The following is a 19,530-nucleotide window of genomic DNA, read 5'->3' as shown; positions in this document are numbered from 1 at the left end:
AACAAGGGAAGCTCAATGCTGGTGCTCTTACTGCTTCCCACATCCCTGCCTTCGTATTAACATCGGCTTCAACCCAGCTCATTGTTTTATGTTGTTGTTGTTTAGTCGTTTAGTCGTGTCTGACTCTTCGTGACCCCATGGACCAGAGCACGCCAGGCACTCCTGTTTTCCACTGCCTCCCGCAGTTTGGTCAGACTCACGTTTGTAGCTTTGAGAACACTGTCCAACCATCTCATCCTCTGTCGTCCCCTTCTTCTTGTGCCCTCAATCTTTCCCAACATCAGGGTCTTTTCCAGGGAGTCTTCTCTTCTCATGAGGTGGCCAAAGCCTCAGCTTCGCGATCTGTCCTTCCAGTGAGCACTCAGGGCTGATTTCATTAAGAATGGATACGTTTTATCTTCTTGCAGTCCATGGGACTCTCAAGAGTCTCCTCCAGCACCAGAATTCAAAAGCATCAATTCTTCGGCGATCAGCCTTCTTTATGGTCCAGCTCTCACTTCCATACATCACTACTGGGAAAACCATGGCTTTAACTATACGGACCTTTGTTGACAAGGTGATGTCTCTGCTTTTTAAGATGCTGTCTAGGTTTGTCATCGCCTTTCTCCCAAGGAGCAGGCGCCTTTTAATTTCGTGACTGCTGTCACCATCTGCAGCAATCGTGGAGCCCAGGAAAGTAAAATCTCTCACTGCCTCCATTTCTTCCCCTTCTATTTGCCAGGAGCATTGTCTTATACATGGCAAAATTTGGTAATGATTTGTAACATTCTGCAAACTGCTTTATTTCATCCAAATGTTATACAGTGGAACCTTGTTATAGTGGTTCAAGGGGTTGCTCGTGCGTAAGCCGGTGCCCACACCTGACTGGGTTGCCTAAGTGAACCTTTTCTGTCCGGACAGCCACTCACCCGTGGCTGTCTCAGTCGCTGGCAGAATCCATCAGTGGGCGTTTCTTAAACTTCTTCCAGCATAGAAGTTCTTTCACGCCCAGTCACCTCCTACTTTCCCTGCGTGGAAGCCTTCTGCGCAAGGAAGGCATAGGCAGCGGAGGTCCCTTCGTCCCCCCCACTGGTCCCAGGCAAGGAGTCATGTGACTCCCTCTCAGATTCCCCCATCTGCCCCCCTTCTCCACTGGAGCTGAGCTGATTCCCTTCCCCAGAAGATGGGCTTCCTCTCCCAATCCCGGGACGCTCTCTGGGATCCCTCTGGAGCTCTCTCTCTCCCTCCGGCACTGATGGCAGTTCCCTGACACTTGTGTTATGGCAGGGATCAATTTTGGAGGCCCCGCCACAACCTGAAAACGACGTGACCCAAAGCGTCACGTCTGCACATGCGTGAACAGCGCAAACCCGGAAGTAACTCATTCCGGTACTTCCGGATTTACACCGGTCGCAAACCAAGGGTGATGTAAGCCGCAGGCAATGTTATCCAAGGCTCCACTGTAATATCATTAAACTTTGTACATCAAGTGACACATTTCAGTGACAAAGTTGAACCTGTGTTTGACACTGGTTATGCTTTATTTCCTGTGTATCATTGAACATTTACATTTTAAAAAAATGTAGTATAAACACTGACAACTGGGAAGTCCTGGCCTGCGACCGCTCTAGTTGGAGAACAGCCTTTACCAAAAGTGTCATGGGCTTTGAAGACACTCAAACTCAGGACGCAAGGGAGAAATGTGATAAGAGGAAGGCATGCTTGGCAAATCCTCACTGTGATCAACTCCCACCTGGAAATTGGCCTCCACAGTCACCTACGGACTCATTGTTAAAACCGTGTTTATGGATGACAATCTTACTTGGCTATGAGTAATTGCCAAAGAAGAAGAAGATCATTGAACAAATTTGAACCTGGAGTGAAGGACCCAGTTAGTGGTGGTGCATTTGCCAGGATTTGGCCTGTTATGTGCTAGCATGAATTGGACCCCCAATGTAACCATGATGACATTATATTTTGTACAGGAAGACTAAACTATTGTAACAGTGATCTAGGCAGAGGAGTGTTGGAGTGAGGAATTGGATGTCTGAAACATGTGTGGCCTTGTCTCATAGTCATCAGTCATATCAATAGGAGTGTTCGTGAATTTTTCAGGAACAGTGTGGAAACATATGGAAAGTCACGCTCCATATTTGCACTCTGGAAAAGGGAGTTTGGAAACCAGCACAAACAACCACATAGAGGAGGGAGAAAGGTTGTTTTCTGCTGCTCCAGAGAAGCGGACACGGAGCAATGGATCCAAACTACAAGAAAGAAGATTCCACCTAAACATTAGGAAGAACTTCCTGACAGTAAGAGCTGTTCGATAGTGGAATTTGCTGCCAAGGAGTGTGGTGGAGTCTCCTACTTTGGAGGTCTTTAAGCAGAGGCTTGACAACCATATGTCAGGAGTGCTCTGATGGTGTTTCCTGCTTGGCAGGGGGTTGGACTCGATGGCCCTTGTGGTCTCTTCCAACTCTATGATTCTATGATTCTAGCCTTTGGTTGTTGTTTTTATTTTGATTATGTATATTGAGGTTTTATATTCTGATTTTATTCTGTGAACTGCCCTGAGACTTGAGAGTATAGGATGGTCTATAAATTCAATAAATAATACTAATACTAATACTAATACTAATTCAATAAATAATAATAATACTAATAACTTTTTGTGAAACAACTTGTTAACTTTCATTACGCGTGAGTAAATGCACCTCTGTTCTCCTGCACATGGTTTCTCTGTTTATTATTTTTCAATACCGCCTTTTATCCAAGGCACCCAAGGAAGTTTATACAGTGGTACCTCGGGTTACATATGCTTCGGGTTACATATGCTTCAGGTTACAGACTCCGCTAACCCAGAAATAGTGCTTCAGGTTAAGAACTTTGCTTCAGGGTGAGAACAGAAATCGTGCTCTGGCAGCGCGGCAGCAGCAGGAGGCCCCATTAGCTAAAGTGGTGCTTCAGGTTAAGAACAGTTTCAGGTTAATACAGACCTCTGGAACGAATTACCGTATTTTTTGCTCTATAAGACTCACTTTTTCCCTCCTAAAAAGTAAGGGGAAATGTGTGTGCGTCTTATGGAGCGAATGCAGGCTGCGCAGCTATCCCAGAAGCCAGAACAGCAAGAGGGATTGCTGCTTTCACTGCACAGCGATCCCTCTTGCTGTTCTGGCTTCTGGGATTCAGAATATTTTTTTCCTTGTTTTCCTCCTCCAAAAACTAGGTGTGTCTTGTGGTCTGGTGCGTCTTATAGAGCGAAAAATACGGTAAAGTACTTAACCTGAGGTACCACTGTAATCTTAAAATATTAACACCCATAGCACTAAAACTCAGAGGGTCTCAATTAACACCCTCCCACCAAATTTGGGATGATAACATGGGATCATGGAGAGGTTACATGACACCAAAGAGGTCTGTGCCTTTACTGAATTTATTTTAGCACTCCTAATCAATTTTCACAATGAAAAAGAAAAATTATACTTTAAAAAATGGCCCAGCCATCAGTATAGGCAATAAAGTAGCCTAACAAATCCAAGCATCAGACTGCTATAGAAATGAAATGGATTAGAAAATAAAACTGTGCAAAATGAGTCTGGGTGACCCCAGATGAAAACTGCATAAAGACTAGTGTTGTTGAACTGATACATACTGGGATCAGGCAGTGGTACAACAGCATATGTCAAACATTATGCCCAAATGAACATTATGAATTCTTTTTCATCCTTCAGGATTTAGGTGAAAGGAAAAAAACATTTCTGTATGTGGCGTTCCTGACTTTTGTGCTGGACATTAAATGTTATAATGTAAAAGTATGTTAAAAATCAGATGCCTTCTTTAGTTTTCGTTGCTCCTTTGTATTCAGATCAGGCCTGTGTAGAATAATGTAGCACTTGGGAAAGAAGATGCAGCCCAGAAGCCCAGCACTGGAGGCCAAGATGGAGAAGACCTGAACAGCTACCATGTATTTCCCCTTGGTGCTCAGGTAAGTGGGAACAAAGGACACCCAAACACTGCAGAAGACCAGCATGCTGAAGGTGATCAGCTTGGCTTCATTGAAGGCCCCAGGCAGCTTCCTGGCTAGGAAAGCCACCGTGAAGCAGATGGCAGCCAGGAAGCCCATGTAGCAGAGGGAACTATAGAACAGGGCAATGGATCCTTCATTGCATTGCAAGACAATCTCTCCAGCCTGGGAGTGCAGGTCAGACTCTGGGAACGGTGGAGAAAGTCCCAACCATAAGGTGCAGATAGCAACTTGGACAGTGGAACAAGAAATGACAATGGAGTTGGCCAAACTCTTCCCCAGCCATCTCCTCACTCTGTTCCCTGGCTTGGTGGCTAGGAAGGCCAGCACTACAGTGATGGTTTTAGCCAACACAGAAGAGACGGCAACTGAGAAGATGATGCTGAAGACTGTTTGTCGGAGAAAGCAGGTAATTTTCCTTGGCTGGCCTATGAAGAGGAAGGAGGACAGAAAGGAAAGCAAGAGGGAGACAAGGAGGATGTAGGAGATGTCCCTGTTGTTGGCTTTGACTATGGGAGTGTCAAAGTATTTGATGAAGATTCCTAGCACTATCACTGTGGTTAAGGACAATAAGAGGGCAAAGGAAGTTAGGAGGATGCCTAAATATTCTCCATAAGCGAGGAAGACGGTTATCTTGGGTACACATTTATACTGGGCCTTGTTTGGATGGTGATCTTCTAGACACTTGGTGCAATGCTCTGCATCTGCAAAGAAGAAGAGTAATGTTTAATAGAGCTTTTCAGTGGGTTCATCCAAGGCCCTGAGCCATACCCACCTTATTTGAAGGGATTATGTTGGCATTCAGGTTGAGTTGAGACAGTCACATATCAATGTGGGTCAGGTTGGGTGGCCCAGAGTAATCTGGCTGTTTCTGTGGAGAAAGCCACTTTGCAAAGCAACGTTGGTCCAATCTATGACTCCTCTCAACAGCTGTTGAACATATGCATCAATTGTATGGTGTATAGGGGCTCATTCCAAGTGGGGTCCCTGCAGAAAAGTCACATATGAAGGGGCACCCTGCAAAACAGACCCTGCTGCTTTTGGTTGGGTAGGACAGAAGGAGGCAAACTGTCTACTTCCTTGCCTCCAACCATCCGTATACTGTTTTTAATTAGAATGGGGGTTTTTATTCTAAAAAGTTCTCCCGGTATGCCCCACGGAGAGCCTCAAGGTCCATAAATAGCAACACCCTAGAGGTCCTGGGCCCTAAGGAAGTCAGATTAGCCTCAACCAGAGCCAGGGCCTTTTCAGCACAGTCTGGTGGAACGCTCTGCCTCATGAGACCAGGGCCCTGCGGGATCTGATTTCTTTCCGCAGGGCCTGTAAGACAGAGTTGTTCTGCCTGGCCTTTGGCTTGGAGCCAATTTGATTCCCTCCCCCTTTTTCTTTTTTCTTTCTCCTCCTGCGATGAGGCTGCATTTTAATATTTTAATGTTTCGATATTTTAATGTTGTATTTTAATCTTGTTTTTAAGTTGTATTCATTCAACTTGTTTTTATTATTGCTTGTTAGCTACCCTGAGCCCGGCCTTGGCAGGGGAGGGTGGGATATAAATAAAAATTATTATTATTATTATTAAATATTAACTAATCTGTGAACTAATTCAAGATTGGATCTAAGGTGGGTGTTGGTGGGTTCATCAGGTTGGCCTCAAGCTTATCAGGCCAATGGGGGGGCTGTTTTGAGGCCATGGGGTGTATCAGGGAACTATGCTGAGGCCTAATAATCTACCGTAGTTCCATAACAGACTTCTGTAAAACATGCATATCTGGATTCAGAATTTATACCAAAGAGCCTGAAAAGGCAAGTGGCTGTGAGATGACAACATGCAGTAAGGCTGAGGAGCAGGGGTGGCTGGCAGGCATTTAGTGATTTAGGTATTTCTATTAGACTTTTCAAAGAAGCTTAATTCACACACACACACACACACACACACACACACACACACACACGTGCGAGAGAAATACAGTGAGACCTTAGTCCTTGAACTTAATCCATTTCAGAAATCCACCCGACTCCTGAAATGTTTGAAAACCAAGGCTTGGCTTCTGATTGGCACAGGCGCCCCAGAAACAATAGCCGACAACCGCATTGGACATTTGGCTTCTGAAAAACGTTCAAAAACCGGAACACTTACTTCCGGGTTTTTGGCGTTTGGGAGCCAATTTGTTTGTCAACTAAGCCGTTCGAGAACCAAGGTTCCACGGTACAAGTATATAGAGGCACCACCTTCTCCAGAGGATTGAGGGGACCCGATGCAATATCCTAAACATTGGGGGGTGGCCCCCTCAAAAAAAGATTGGGCCCCCACAGTGTTTCAGCTCCCCAGAGCCTTGAAAGTATACATCAAAACAATAGCATGAACACAATTAAAAATACAAAATTCCAAATGAAATATATGAAACTTAGGAAACAGGAAGCCCAACACTGAAGCTCCCAGTCAAAAGTGACTTCATGGGTCATCCATTTCACCTCCTGCCTAAATCAAGAATTCTACTGCACTTGAAGCATACTAGCCCATCCTACCTTGAAATGCTTTTAGAAGATGCCTGACTGGATTCTTCCCCCAAGGGCTTCCCTTTCTGCTGGTGTCACCCACCTTCCTGAGTGGAGATCGTCCCTTTTGCACAGGGAATGCAGTCATAGCAGCAGATTGGCTTTCCTTCCTGAATCACTTTGACAAATCCAGGTGCACAACTTCCCACACACCTGGAAGTAGGAAGTGTCTAAGCATAAAGACAAGGCGGGTCAATGAAAACATGTTCAGGGTAATGTAATTCTGTAAATAAGACGTAAGGTTGGGAAGGGCCTAACTGGACCTTTAGCCCCAGGTTCAACTTGAGCCTTGCATTTTTAAAGTATAGTAAGTTTAATGCGAATTTTGCAATTAAATCGAACCCTGCAAGGCTGAAACAACCACCACGTTGCTTGAGACACAATATGTTGCACGGTAACATAAAACTGGGTCTTCTCTGTTGCACACCCCAGCTGTAAGAATAGATCAGGGGTCAGCAACATTTTTCAGCAGGGGGCCGGTCCACTGTCCCTCAGACCTTGTGGGGGGCCGGACTATTTTTTTTGGGGGGGGGAGGAGAACAAATTCCTATGCCCCACAAATAACCCAGAGATGCATTTTAAATGAAAGGACACATTCTAGTCATGTAAAAATACCAGGCAGGCCCCACAAATAACCCAGAGATGCATTTTAAATGAAAGGACACATTCTACTCATGTAAAAAACACGCTGATTCCTGGACTGTCTGTGGGCTGCATTTAGAAGGCGATTGGGCCGGATCCAGCCCCTGGGCCTTAGTTTACCTACCCATGGAATAGATGTTTCTGTCAGTTTGCATTTCTTAGTACAGAAAGTATTGATCTGATGTGTAGAGATCTTTCCTATTCTAATTAATTCAAGAGGGTTCTGGGTGAAAGAAGCAGAAGGTTTGTGATGTTTGGGTTATTCCTTCAGAGAAGCTGAGTACAGCTGGCTTAAACTGGTTCTGTTATCTCTTTCAGTCAAGGTAATGCTGACTATAAAAGTAGGGCCAGAAGGAGCCCAGGTTTCACTTTCTCTTTCCATCTCTTTTTCTTCTGGTGTGGTGTTCTGTATACAGTGGTACCTCGGGTTAAGAACTTAATTCGTTCCAGAGGTCCGTTCTTAACCTGAAACTGTTCTTAACCTAAGATAGCACTTTAGCTAGTGGGGCCTCCCGCTGCCTCCTTGCTGCCGCTGCCGCACAATTTCTGTTCTCATTCTGAAGCAAAGTTCTTAACCCAAGGTACTATTTCTGGGTTAGCGGAGTCTGTAACGTGAAGCGTCTGTAACCTGAAGCGTCTGTAACCCGAGGTACCACTGTATCGTACACTTATAAAAGCTTAAGGAACATACAATGAAAAGAAATATATGATTGCCCCCCCCCCCCACCTGATTGAACCACTTTGGCCACACAATGGCCTCCTGGTCGATGGAGCACTTCAGGTCTGGCGATCCCTGTCTGTCAATACTCCCAAACTTCACTCTGAGGACGGACCTATTGGGGAACACCACCCAGTTCACTATGTCCAGGTCGGCTACCAGCTCCCCGTTCTCATCCAAATACACTAAGTCCATGGAAGCATTGTAGAACTGGGAATTTCCTAGGAAAGGATGGAGCTAGAATGGTAGAGAAAAGAGCAGCATTTAGAACATGGGGAAGGACACTGACTATCCATTTCTGCCCATTTCGTGCTTGGAGCAGCTCTGATTTGGGGCTGGTTGCAGACTCAAGTAGCTCAGTCAATTATGGTTCTCTCGGTTTCTCATTTTTTCCAATCTTGAATTCCGTTCTCCATGTACTTCATCCAGCTTCACCAGCATTTTAGTGCCCATTTCTTCTAATGGACACGTCTTTGTACATGGGTTTGGCTAATATATACACACTACGATATATATTTTCATTTTTTATGCACACCTGCCCCAATATAAGCGTTTTTCTAAGCACTGGTTGGAGAACTGCGTCAAACAAAAACTAATAAAAGTGGGAATTTCAAAGGATGGCTGTGCTTCCCTTCTTGAATTGTTTCTGAAAGTATGGATTAGGCAGGTTCCCCCCTATTAAATCAAACTGAAACAAGTTTCTAATATGGACTCACAGCACACACTCTCCCTCAAAGTTGTGTGCTTGGTGGAGGGTGTGAGGTGCCAGAACATAGCCAGGTGGGTATTGCCTGGTATGAAGAAGGAAGGAAGGCTTAGAGAGAGCCTGAGGAATGTTATCTCCCCTGCCCAAAAGAACTATTGGTGTTTCGCAACTTTGACCTGTTGCAGGACCTTAGCCAGACCTTAGCAGAGCATATGCAGAGTTTCAGAAAGCAATCAGTTGCAGGCAGGATGGATGAAGCAGGAACAAAATGCTGCTACTAGTAACTTGGTTACTTAGAGGTGTTTATTATTTACAGCAGACTCTGCAAGTTACCATATACAGGAACTGATACGGATCTTAACTAGCTCTCTCTTAACAAACTCCAAATGACTCTCAGAACTCAGAACACCATACTGACCAACAAACTATCCAATCAGTAAGGTCATAAGTCATCATGCCTGTGTGAGACCTCAACCAATGGTAAAGCTGTATCCAGGGTCCCATATCTCTAGGCAGAATAACTCCTCTCTGCTCAGTCATCTTTGGCTTTTGGCCAACTCTTAATTGACTCTGTGTGAAGCTGCACAGAATGGCACGTAGTCAAAAATCCCAACAAGCACTCCAGGTAAAGGAGTGATTGGGACTTGTTACCAGAAGGGTTGTGTCCTCTGAGGCCAGTGTAATGGAGCAAAAATTGGAACAGGAAATGGGTTTGCAATTTTTCACTTTACCACTCCACATTCTCTAGTGATGAGAAGCTCTCTATGTCCTAAACCAGGGATTCGCAAACTTTTTCAGACTGTCTATGATGGAAAAGAAAACACCATACCTGCCATGGCTGTAGCCTTTGAGCTTCCAGTCTCTCCCTCACCCTTTGCTTAGATCTAGATGAATATGCAGCATTTAAGGCATGTGCCATGGTTTGGACAGCATTGTAGATTCTGTGGCAGTCCAGAGAAAGGCTTCTTTGCTGATCATCTTGGGGCAGCAGCAGTTCCGGTTTCTCTCTCTCTCTGCATCTTGTCCAGCCTTTCACTGACAACGCATCCTTTAAATAGGAACAACGAAAAGCTTTGTCCCAAAACTGCGTGATAGCAAAGAAAAAGGGCTCAAAGTCATCATATTTGGTTCTTTCATTTGTCTCAATAAAGAAGGAAAAAATACCACGGATTTGTTGGGAAGATAAGCCACTGTACATCAACTCCAAGGAGACGTCCCACATAGCTGTTGTGATCCAGATTTTCCCAACGAGGGATTTCATCTTAAGAGCATTTTGTACAATTAGTATTCCATCTAAGAAATAAGTCATCTCTGCATAGTAAACAAATACATGGACTTGTCTCCACTTGAGGAATGGAAGCAAATTCGTCCGTATTGTATTTGTATTCAGTCCTTGGATGGTTAGTGAGATGACAACACAAACATCACTTCGGGTGAGCACAGGTGTCAATGTCTTCATGAACCTCTCTCCATCGTCCGTGTCTGGAGCAATGAGACCAATCAATGTCCATCTGAAGTGATGGAGCAGCTTGACAATCCCTGGGTACTGGGCTTCTTCTTTGGGGACCATCCGGTAGAAAAAAGGATACTGCTTCTTATCATTTAGAACATTAGAGACAAAAGCATGACTGACCTGGGAAGGAATGGAAGATTTGTGACTCATTTGAGTTCAAATCAAGGCCCAAATATTTCCAACCCCTGCACTGGAATAATATTAGAAACATAGAATTGTAGAATTGGATGGGACCTTGAGGGTCATCTAGTCCAACCCCTGCAATGAAGGAATCTCAACTAATGCATCCTTGACAGATGGCCAGCCAACCTCAGCTAAAAAACCTCCAAAGAAGGAGAGCTCACTGTCTTCCAAGGGAGTCCATTCTACTGTCAAACAGCTCCTAATTTCAGAAAGTTATTCCTAATGTTCAGCTGGAATCTCCCTCATTGGTTCGGGTTCTACTACCTGGAGCAGCAGAAAGCAAGCTTGCTTCATCTTCTATATCCTTTAGATATTGGAGGATGGCTATCATATTGAAATAATCATACATAAACATCATATCGAAATGTCTAAAAGAGCTTGCGTATGTAATCCCAGAGCCTCTGTCTATAATCTTTGAGAATTCTTGGAGAACAGGTGAGGTCGATGCAAACTGGAGGTGGGCAAATGTTGTCCCCATCTTCAAAAAGGAGGTAACTACCAACCAGTAGGCATGACATCGATACCAGGGAAGGTCCTGAAACAGATAATTCAACAATCTGTCTGTGAGCATTTAAAAAAGGATGCTGTGATTACTGAGGTAACTGTTAGGGTGAATTTGTAACTGGTTTACTATCCAAACCCAAAGAGTGCTCATTTATAGTTCTTCATCATCCTGGAAAAAAGTAACAAGTAGGGTGCTGCAGGGTTCTGTCCTGGGCCTGTTGTTGTTCAATATCTTTATAAATGACTTGGATGAAGGAATTGATGGAGTGCTCATCCAATCTGTAGATAGGAGAACTAGGCCCAAACTAACAAAATGAATTTCAATAGCAACAAATGTAAGGCTTTGCACTTAAGCAAGAAGAATCAGCTGCACAAATATAAGAGGGGGGACACCTGACTTGCTAGTAGTACATGTGGAAAGGATCTGGGGTAGCTTGTGATCTTAGTAGACCACAAGCTTAACACGTAACAACAGTAGAATGCAGCAGCAAAAAAGCTCATGCTATTCTCGGCTGCATCAACAGAAGTATAGTGTCCAGATCAAGGAAAGTAATAGTACCACTCTATTCTGCCTTGGTCAAACCACACCTGGAATACTGTGTCCAATTCTGGGCACCACAAATTAAGAAGGATGTTGACAAGCTGGAACATGGGCAGAGGAGCGTGGCCAAGATGACCAAGGGTCTGGAAACCAAGACTTATGAGAAATGGTTGAAGGAGCTGCATATGTTAAGTCTGGAAAAGAAGAGACTGAGAGGAGATATGATAGCCATCTTCAAATATCTCAAGGGCTGTCACATGGATAATGGAATGAGCTTGGCTCTTTCCTTAATGTCCGTCCCCCCACCAAACACTAAAGCTGGTATAAATGGAATAATAATGTCTGATGGCATTTTGATGAGGATAATGCCATGTGGATGTTGAAAAACATGTATGAGGAACATCAAGTCCATCATAAAATGTTGTATGGAAGCATCCATAGTCTTGTTTTGAAATTGTGCGAAAATATATATGAGTAGAGATGACTATGTGAGAGAAGAAAGATATGTTTCTGTCCTCTAAGAGCAGTGAAATCTATTTCAATTCACCAACAATTCTCTGTTTTAAAAAGTATCTCTTTCCAGCATCACTTTGAATATACATCCCACCCATTTGTTGCATCCCCTAGATTTAAGCTCAGCCAGCAAATGCCCCACCCGTCTCCATTCCTACCTGTGGAATTTTATATGTGCCCAGCAAGCTTGAAATCCAGATGGAGCTTTGAGAGCCAGCCCCTTCCAAAACAGTGAATACATTAGTCTGTCTACCACAGTTGTAGTTTGGAATATTTGCCTGCCCAGGAGACAGCAGGTCCAGCAAGGCATCATAGGTCACCCTTCCATCAAAAAAGTTCTCATGGATGCTATAGCCCAGGGTGATGTTCGGTAAGAGCTTGAGATTCCGATTGATCTCTTGGATGGAAAACACAAAGGACAAGAGCTGCCAGTATTTTGTGGTTCCTTTCCTACAAAAATGTACATATCAGATCATCCTTGAGCATTCAGTGAACATATCAGATTTAACTCTGGCTGTTTTACAAGCTTTTACAGATAAGAGGAGTTTGGATTTGATATCCCGCTTTAGCACTACCCAAAGAAGTCTCAAAGTGGCTAACATTCTCCTTTCCCTTCCTCCCCCACAACAAACACTCTGTGAGGTCAGTGGGGCTGAGAGACTTCAGAGAGATGTGACTAGCCCAAGGTCACCCAGCAGCTGCATGTGGAGGAACGGAGACGCGAACCCAGTTCACCAGATTACGAGTCTACCACTCCTAACCACTACACCACACTGGCTCCCTCTTGATGATTCACCCTCTTGCCAACATTTTATTTTCTTAACTTTCCATTTCCCTGACCATTGTCTCCTACATTTGTTCTCATTATATGGGACGCATGCAATGGAGTCTAGTGTACTCTATAGTGCAGATCAAGCGAAGTCATAGCAACTGCACGCTCATGCACATACATGAGCTTACTTGCCCCTCCCCCAATATTTTATTCAAGTTGGCACCCCTGCTTACAATGTGAAAAATGAATAACTGCAACATAACAAAACGACGAAGAAAAACAAAAAAATTGCAACCATACGGAACCATTTCTGCATAAATCACAAGATCTAAAATCAAGATGTAAAAAACCCCAACAGCAACATCCCCTGCTCCCACGACAACCCTGCCAAACAACACTGCAGCCCAAGTCTGTTCAGCATCCTCAGCTTTTGTAGCTGGTATCTGTCAGCACCCAACCACCTGGCCAGGTGCGAAGAAGATAGGAAGGAAGGGAGCAAATAATAGGAAGCAAAGCACCCATAATTCCATCTCCCCAAATTGGCTTACCAAAGAAAGCTGGTAGAGGGAGTGCTGTTGAAGCTATGAGCTCGAAATATAGTATTTGTGGCAGAGATGACCCCGCTGATGAGGTGGTCTCCTGGCCTGTAATAATTAGCTGAGTCTATTCCATCCCTTTTCAAAGTAAGAGGGCACCTTGTATTTTGTATCACGCAGCCTGCGTAAGGCAGTAGCAGCAGCAGAACCAGGGCCATCCTGGGTCTTCCTTCATCACCCCTCTCCTACGATGAATTAGAAGAATCGTTTGAAGAAGCCAAAGCTTTTGTTGTAGTGATTATGGTGGTTCAGTAGCGTTCTTGATGGAGCCCAGCCAAGGAATCACAAAGGGCAGAGTTATTATGTCCTCAATCTCAGCCCAGGCTTTCAGTGGCACAGGAGACGTTTGTGTGGCTCAGATGCAAGACATCACCTCATATTGTTCTAATTTCCAACGTATCTTTTAGCAGACTCGAAGTTGATCTGGACAAATCTCTTGGGCTTTAGTGCAAAGTATCAGCACCCCTCTCCCCATGAATCACTATTATTTTGATAATTATAAAGGGAAGAAGTATCACTTCTGTGACACTCTGAACTCCTTATGCAGCTCCACCTGCAAGTGTGGCGCTGGAGGAAAAACATGTTTGTAAAAAAGGTTGACATCTGGCTCCAAATTCTGACATGATCATGCCCAACTTTGGTGAAATAAGACATTCATAGGAGTCAAAGTTCAATGTTTCCTTTTAGGATTTACCTGAACTATCATGGGCAACTGCATGACATCTGGCAGAGACCTGTTGCCTACTTATGTTGGTATATTACTTCTCTTAACGCAACTCTCTCCCCCAATTTATCATTTGCCCGATAATAAATGTTGGAAATGTAAAGAAACTGAAGGTACATTCTTTCACCTTTGGTGGACGTGCTCAAAGATTAAGGCTTTCTGGGAGATGATCTATAATGAAATGAAAAAGGTATTTAAATATACCTTCCTGAAGAAACCAGAGGCCTTCCTCCTGGGCATAGTCGGCCAACTGGTGCCAAAGAAGGACAGAACTTTTTTTATGTATGCAACAACAGCAGCAAGAATATTGATTGCAAAGTATTGGAAGACACAAGATTTACCCACACTGGAAGAATGGCAGATGAAGGTGATGGACTACATGGAACTGGCAGAAATGACCGGCAGAATCCGAGATCAGGGAGAAGAAGTGGTGGAAGAAGATTGGAAGAAATTTAAAGACTATTTGCAGAAATACTGTAAAATTAATGAATGTTAAAGGGATGTTGGATTGAAAATAAGCGGTATTGGTAAAAAGATTAACAAGAATATGTAAATACGGATTGACAATGGTTGGAAATATATAGTTATAAATAGGTTAAGATATTAAGTTAAGATAAATGATAGAGGGTAAGGATTTGCTGAATTAACTATTTGAACTGGAATACAAAAAAGGGGTGTGTGAGGAGGTCAGGAAACAAGTAACTGAAATATAAGACATGAAAATATTGATTCTTTTTTTCTTCTTTTTTAACTTTCTTTTCACTTTTTATGTATTTTGTCTTTGTACTTTTGTATCCTTTTTTCTTTTATTATTGTTATTCTTTTTTATTTGCTATTTTGAACTTTGTAACCTTTTATTGTTTGTAAAATTCTAATAAATATCATCTTAAAAAAAAAAGCAACTCTCTCCCCCTCCCCCAAGGAAAAAGAATCAAGAGGAGGTTTGATATAGAAAAACGGGATTTCCTTTTCCTCACTTAGAGCAAAGCTTCCTGGTTTACCACAATGGGCTTGGGGAATTTCCATATAGCTGTTTATTGTGCCTTCAGCACGGCATATACTTTTGTGTCTTCACAATGTGAAGTAACGGTTAGAGTGCTGGAATAGGGCCTGGGAGGCTAGGGTTCAAATCCTCTCTCAGCAAGGAAGCTCCCTCTTGTGTTTCTGCCTCCCTACGGCTTGTATGACTTGTTTGTTGCAGCAGCCCAGGCTACAAGATCTCCACCGAATGCAGTGTTTGGGTGTCTTTTCTGCCTACCTACCAGAGCACCAAGGTTAAATACATGGTAGCCATGCAGGTCTTCTCTATCTTGGCCTCCAGTGCTGGGCTTCTGGGCTGCATCTTCCTTCCCAAGTGCTACATTATTGTGCTGAGGCCTGATCTGAATAAAAAGGAGCACTTGACAACAAAAACTAAAGATAGCACCTGACTCTGAAAATATTATTTTATAGCTGGACGGCAGGGTTGCAATAATGGAACTGCAATACTTCTAATTTAAATGTTGCTTCACACATGGTAAATCACCCCTGATGAAATTTATTTAAATTATTTATTTCATAAAATTCACATTCCGCTTCATTGTAGAAAAAAAATAATTTCAGAGCAATTTCCATAAGGGTAAAGCAATAAAATTACCATTTTATTTACAAAAAGGTAAAACCACAATAGAGTAAACCAGGCATAGGCAAACTCGGCACTCCCGATGTTTTGGGACTACAATTCCCATCAACCCTGACCACTGGTCCTGTTAGCTAGGGATCATGGGAGTTGTACTTTTGCCCTTTTGGTGTACCAACCTCCCCGCTACACCAAGGATTCCCTGCCCAAGCTGCTTCAGGTCGTGGAAGATGTGCTTCTGGGGACACTAAGTTTGGTTGCCCTAGGGGATTTTAACATCCATGCCGACACAACCTTACAAGGGGTCGCTCGGGACTTCATGGAAAGCATGGCCTCCATGGGGCTGTCCCTGAATAAGTTTGGCCCAACTCATAGCCGTGGACATGCCTTAGACCTGGTGTTCACCTCTAGTGATGTGGGTGATCTGACACTAAGTAAAAGTGAAACGAAAGAATGGCTATGGTCAGATCACCTCCTGGTGCAGCTGGACTTCTCCGTGACCCTTCCCCTCTGCAGGGAGGGGGGACCAATTTGGATGGTCCGCCCCTGCCACTTAATGGGTCCAAATGGTTTCCAGAGAGTGGTAGGGGATGCTTTATCCCATGTTGATAGCCTTTCAGCTGATTTCCTGGTGACCCATTGGAATACAGAGTTAACCAGGGCTATTGACTGTCTGACTCCGAAGCGCCCTCTCTTATTGCATGGAGCCCAGACAGCCCCATGGTTTCCCCCGGAGCTGAGGGCGATGAAACAATCGCTGAGATGGCTAGAGAACCGGTGGTGGAAAGCTCACTCTGAATCGGACCAGACATGGGTTAGAGCTCAACATCGAGCCTACCAAGTGGCGACGGCGACGGCAAAAAGGACTTTCTTTGCCACCTCTATTGCATCTGCAGAAAACAGCAGCAGGAGACTCTTTAAGGTGGTTCGCAATCTATCGGAACCACCTTTGTCATTGGGGCCTAGTAGGGACCCCACAATCTCCTGCAATGCTTTTGCAAAGTTTTTTGCAGATAAAGTCGCTCAGATTCAGAAGGAGGTACACTCCACCGTGGGAGCAGGGCCGGGGCGGGAGAGTGCTGGAGTCCTGTCTAGTCATGGGATCAATTTCAATCTGTTACTTCCGAGGATGTGGACAGGCTGCTTGGACGAGTTAAACCAACCACCTGTCTTCTTGATCCTTGTCCATCCTGGCAGATGAAAGCAAGCCGGGAAGGGCTGGGCGATGGGGTCTGTGGGGTGGTAAATGCTTCCCTCTGTGAGGGAGCCTTCCCAGGTCCCCTGAAATAGGCGGTCATTAAACTGCTTCTTAAAAATACATCCTTAGACCTGGCCAATATGGCCAACTATCGCCCAGTCTCAAATCTTCCATTCTTGGGCAAGGTGATTGAGCGGGTGGTTGCTGAACAACTCCAGGCACGCCTGGAAGAAGCGGACCATTTGGATCCCTTCCAATCGGGATTCAGGCCTCACCATGGGACTGAAACTGCCTTGGTCGTGCTGGTCGATGATCTCCGGAGAACTAGGGACAAAGGTGAGAGCTGTTTCCTAGTTCTGCTGGATCTCTCAGCGGCTTTTGATACCATTGACAATAACATCCTTCTGGACTGTCTTGAGGGGCTGGGAGCTGGGGGCACTGTTATAGAGTGGTTTCACTCCTTCCTCCTGGGCCGTGTTCAGAAAGTGGTGGTGGGGGATGAATGTTCAGACCCCTGGGCTCTCACTTGTGGGGTGCCTCAGGGTTCTGTCCTCTCCCCCATGCTTTTTAACATCTACTTGAAGCTGCTGGAAGAGATCATCAGGGGTTTGGGGCTGAGTGTTCATCAATATGGGGATCATACCCAGCTCTACCTCTTTTTTAAATCAGAACCAGTGAAGGCAGTGAAGGTCCTGTGTGAGTGTCTGGAGGCAGTTGGAGAATGGATGGCAGCTAACAGATTGAAGTTGAATCCTGACAAGACAGAAGTACTGTTCTTGGGGGACAGGGGGTGGGCTGGTGTGGAGGACTCCCTAATGCTGAATGGGGTAACTGTGCCCCTGAAGGACCAGGTGCACAGCCAGGGAGTCATTTTGGATTCACAGCTGTCCATGGAGGAACAGGTTAATTCTGTGTCCAGGGCAGCTGTCTACTAGCTCCATCTGGTACGCAGGCTGAGGCCCTCCCTGCCCACAGACTGCCTTGCCAGAGTGGTCTATGCTCTAGTAATCTCCCGCTTGGACTACTGCAATGCGGTCTACGTGGGGCTACCTTTGAAGATGACTCGGAAACTGCAATTAATCCAGAATGCAGCAGCTAGACTGGTGACCTGGGAGTGGCCGCCGAGACCATATAACACCTGAGAGATCTGCACTGGCTCCCAGTACGTTTCTGAGCACAATTCAAAATGTTGGTGCTGACCTTTAAAGCCCTAAACGGCCTCGGTCCTGCATAACTGAAGAAGCGTCTCCACCCCCATCGTTCAGCCCGGTCACTGAGGACCAGTGCCGAGGGCCTTCTGGCGGTTCCCTCACTGCGAGAAGTGAGGTTACATGGAACCAGGCAGAGGGCCTTCTAGGTGGTGGCACCTGCCCTGTGGAATGCCCTCAGAGCAGATGTCAAGGCAATAAACAACTATTTTACTTTTAAAAGACAACTGAAGGCGACCCTGTTTAGGGAAGTTTTTAATGTTTGATGCCGTTTTGTGTTTTTAATATTTGGTTGGAAGCCGTCGAGAGTGGCTGGGGAAACAAAGTCAGATGGGCGGGGTATAAATAATAAATTATTATTATATTATTATTTTTTAAAAGTGGGGGCAGAGAGAGTCGGAAAGAAAGAGGGAGGATTGACCAATGCAACTGGCGCTGGGAGGTTTCTGCTGTGTTTCGAACGGCATTTCAGTAGTGACTTTGGTTTGGATGCTTGAAAACTAGCCACGAGTATGTGGGAGAGGGAAAAGAGTCGGGGGGAATTGGCCAGGATTGGGCTGGGGAGTGTTGAGAGAGTGACAGGGCCTCTCCGCCTATCTCCCCCCACCCCTCCTCTTTCCTTTTGCCCATGGCCAGGCTGAACATATGATAAGAACTGAATTAGGAAGGGAGTTGAGAGACAGACCAATAGCTAAAATAAAAAAAATTCCTTCCAGTAGCACCTTAAAGACCAACTAAGTTAGTTCTTGGTATGAGCTTTCGTGTGCATGCACACTTCTTCAGATACACTGAAACAGAAGTTGCCAGATCCTTCTATATAGTGAGAAGGTGGGGAGGGGTATTACTCAGAAGGGTGGTGGGAATGGGAGATTGGCAGATAGCTGAGATGAGCCTGTTGACGACTCTTAACGACTGTAATAGGTCTTACAGGAAAAGGTAAGGGGTGAGAAGGTGAGAAATGGCTTAGTCATGTATAATGAGATAAGAATCCAATGTCTCTGTTCAGACCAGGTCTCTCCATGGTTTTAAGTTTGGTAATGAGTTGCAATTCATGCAACTGCACACGAAAATTCATGCATGCACACGAAAGCTCATACCAAGAACCAACTTAGTTGGTCTTTAAGGTGCTACTGGAAGGAATTTTTTTATTTTGACTATGGCAGACCAACACGGCTACCTATCTGTAACTGAGACCAATAGCTGTTGCCAGTGGGAGTATCTTGTGATTCACATGTAAGAGGCTTGAGAATTGCTGGTTGTTTCTTTCTTTCAGTGCGACAGCCCCCCCCCCCCCCGTTAGACCCAACTCGGTGAGCCTGCCCTGTACAGAAACAACCGTTGCCAAGAAGGAAAGACCAGCAGCCGCCAATGGCCAGTTTTATGGATGACACTGCAAAAAACAAGCACTTCCAAAACATGAAGTACAAAAGGTCTGTGACTAGTGGTGAGTTATTATGCATTGATTTTTATTGATACCAGGCAGACAAATTTAAGGTACACATTTCTGTTGAAGACATTCTTATTTAGACAGGCTC

The 19,530-nt window shown here is 44.7% G+C and overlaps 2 protein-coding genes across 2 annotated transcripts in view; one reads left to right on the top strand and one right to left on the bottom strand.

Annotated features, from left to right (window-relative positions):
• The window catches only part of LOC310701103 (vomeronasal type-2 receptor 26-like), a 255,322-nt gene that overhangs the window by 64,292 nt on the left and 171,500 nt on the right, over window positions 1–19,530 (top strand). The window lies entirely within an intron of this gene.
• LOC310700971 (vomeronasal type-2 receptor 26-like) lies at window positions 3,579–13,405 on the bottom strand (the record flags this gene model as incomplete). Its single annotated transcript, XM_083490928.1, has 6 exons — window positions 3,579–4,707; window positions 6,603–6,729; window positions 7,929–8,156; window positions 9,455–10,258; window positions 12,038–12,329; window positions 13,200–13,405. The coding sequence occupies 6 exons, from the start codon at window positions 13,403–13,405 to the stop codon at window positions 3,797–3,799; spliced, it is 2,568 nt and encodes an 855-aa protein (XP_083347054.1). The 3' UTR covers window positions 3,579–3,796.

The sequence above is a fragment of the Podarcis liolepis genome, assembly GCF_965112155.1.
Source record: "Podarcis liolepis genome assembly, chromosome: 2".
NCBI classification, from domain to species: Eukaryota; Metazoa; Chordata; class Lepidosauria; order Squamata; family Lacertidae; genus Podarcis; species Podarcis liolepis.
Note: the sequence above shows the minus strand (reverse complement) of the source record. Positions and strands in the feature narration are given on the sequence as shown.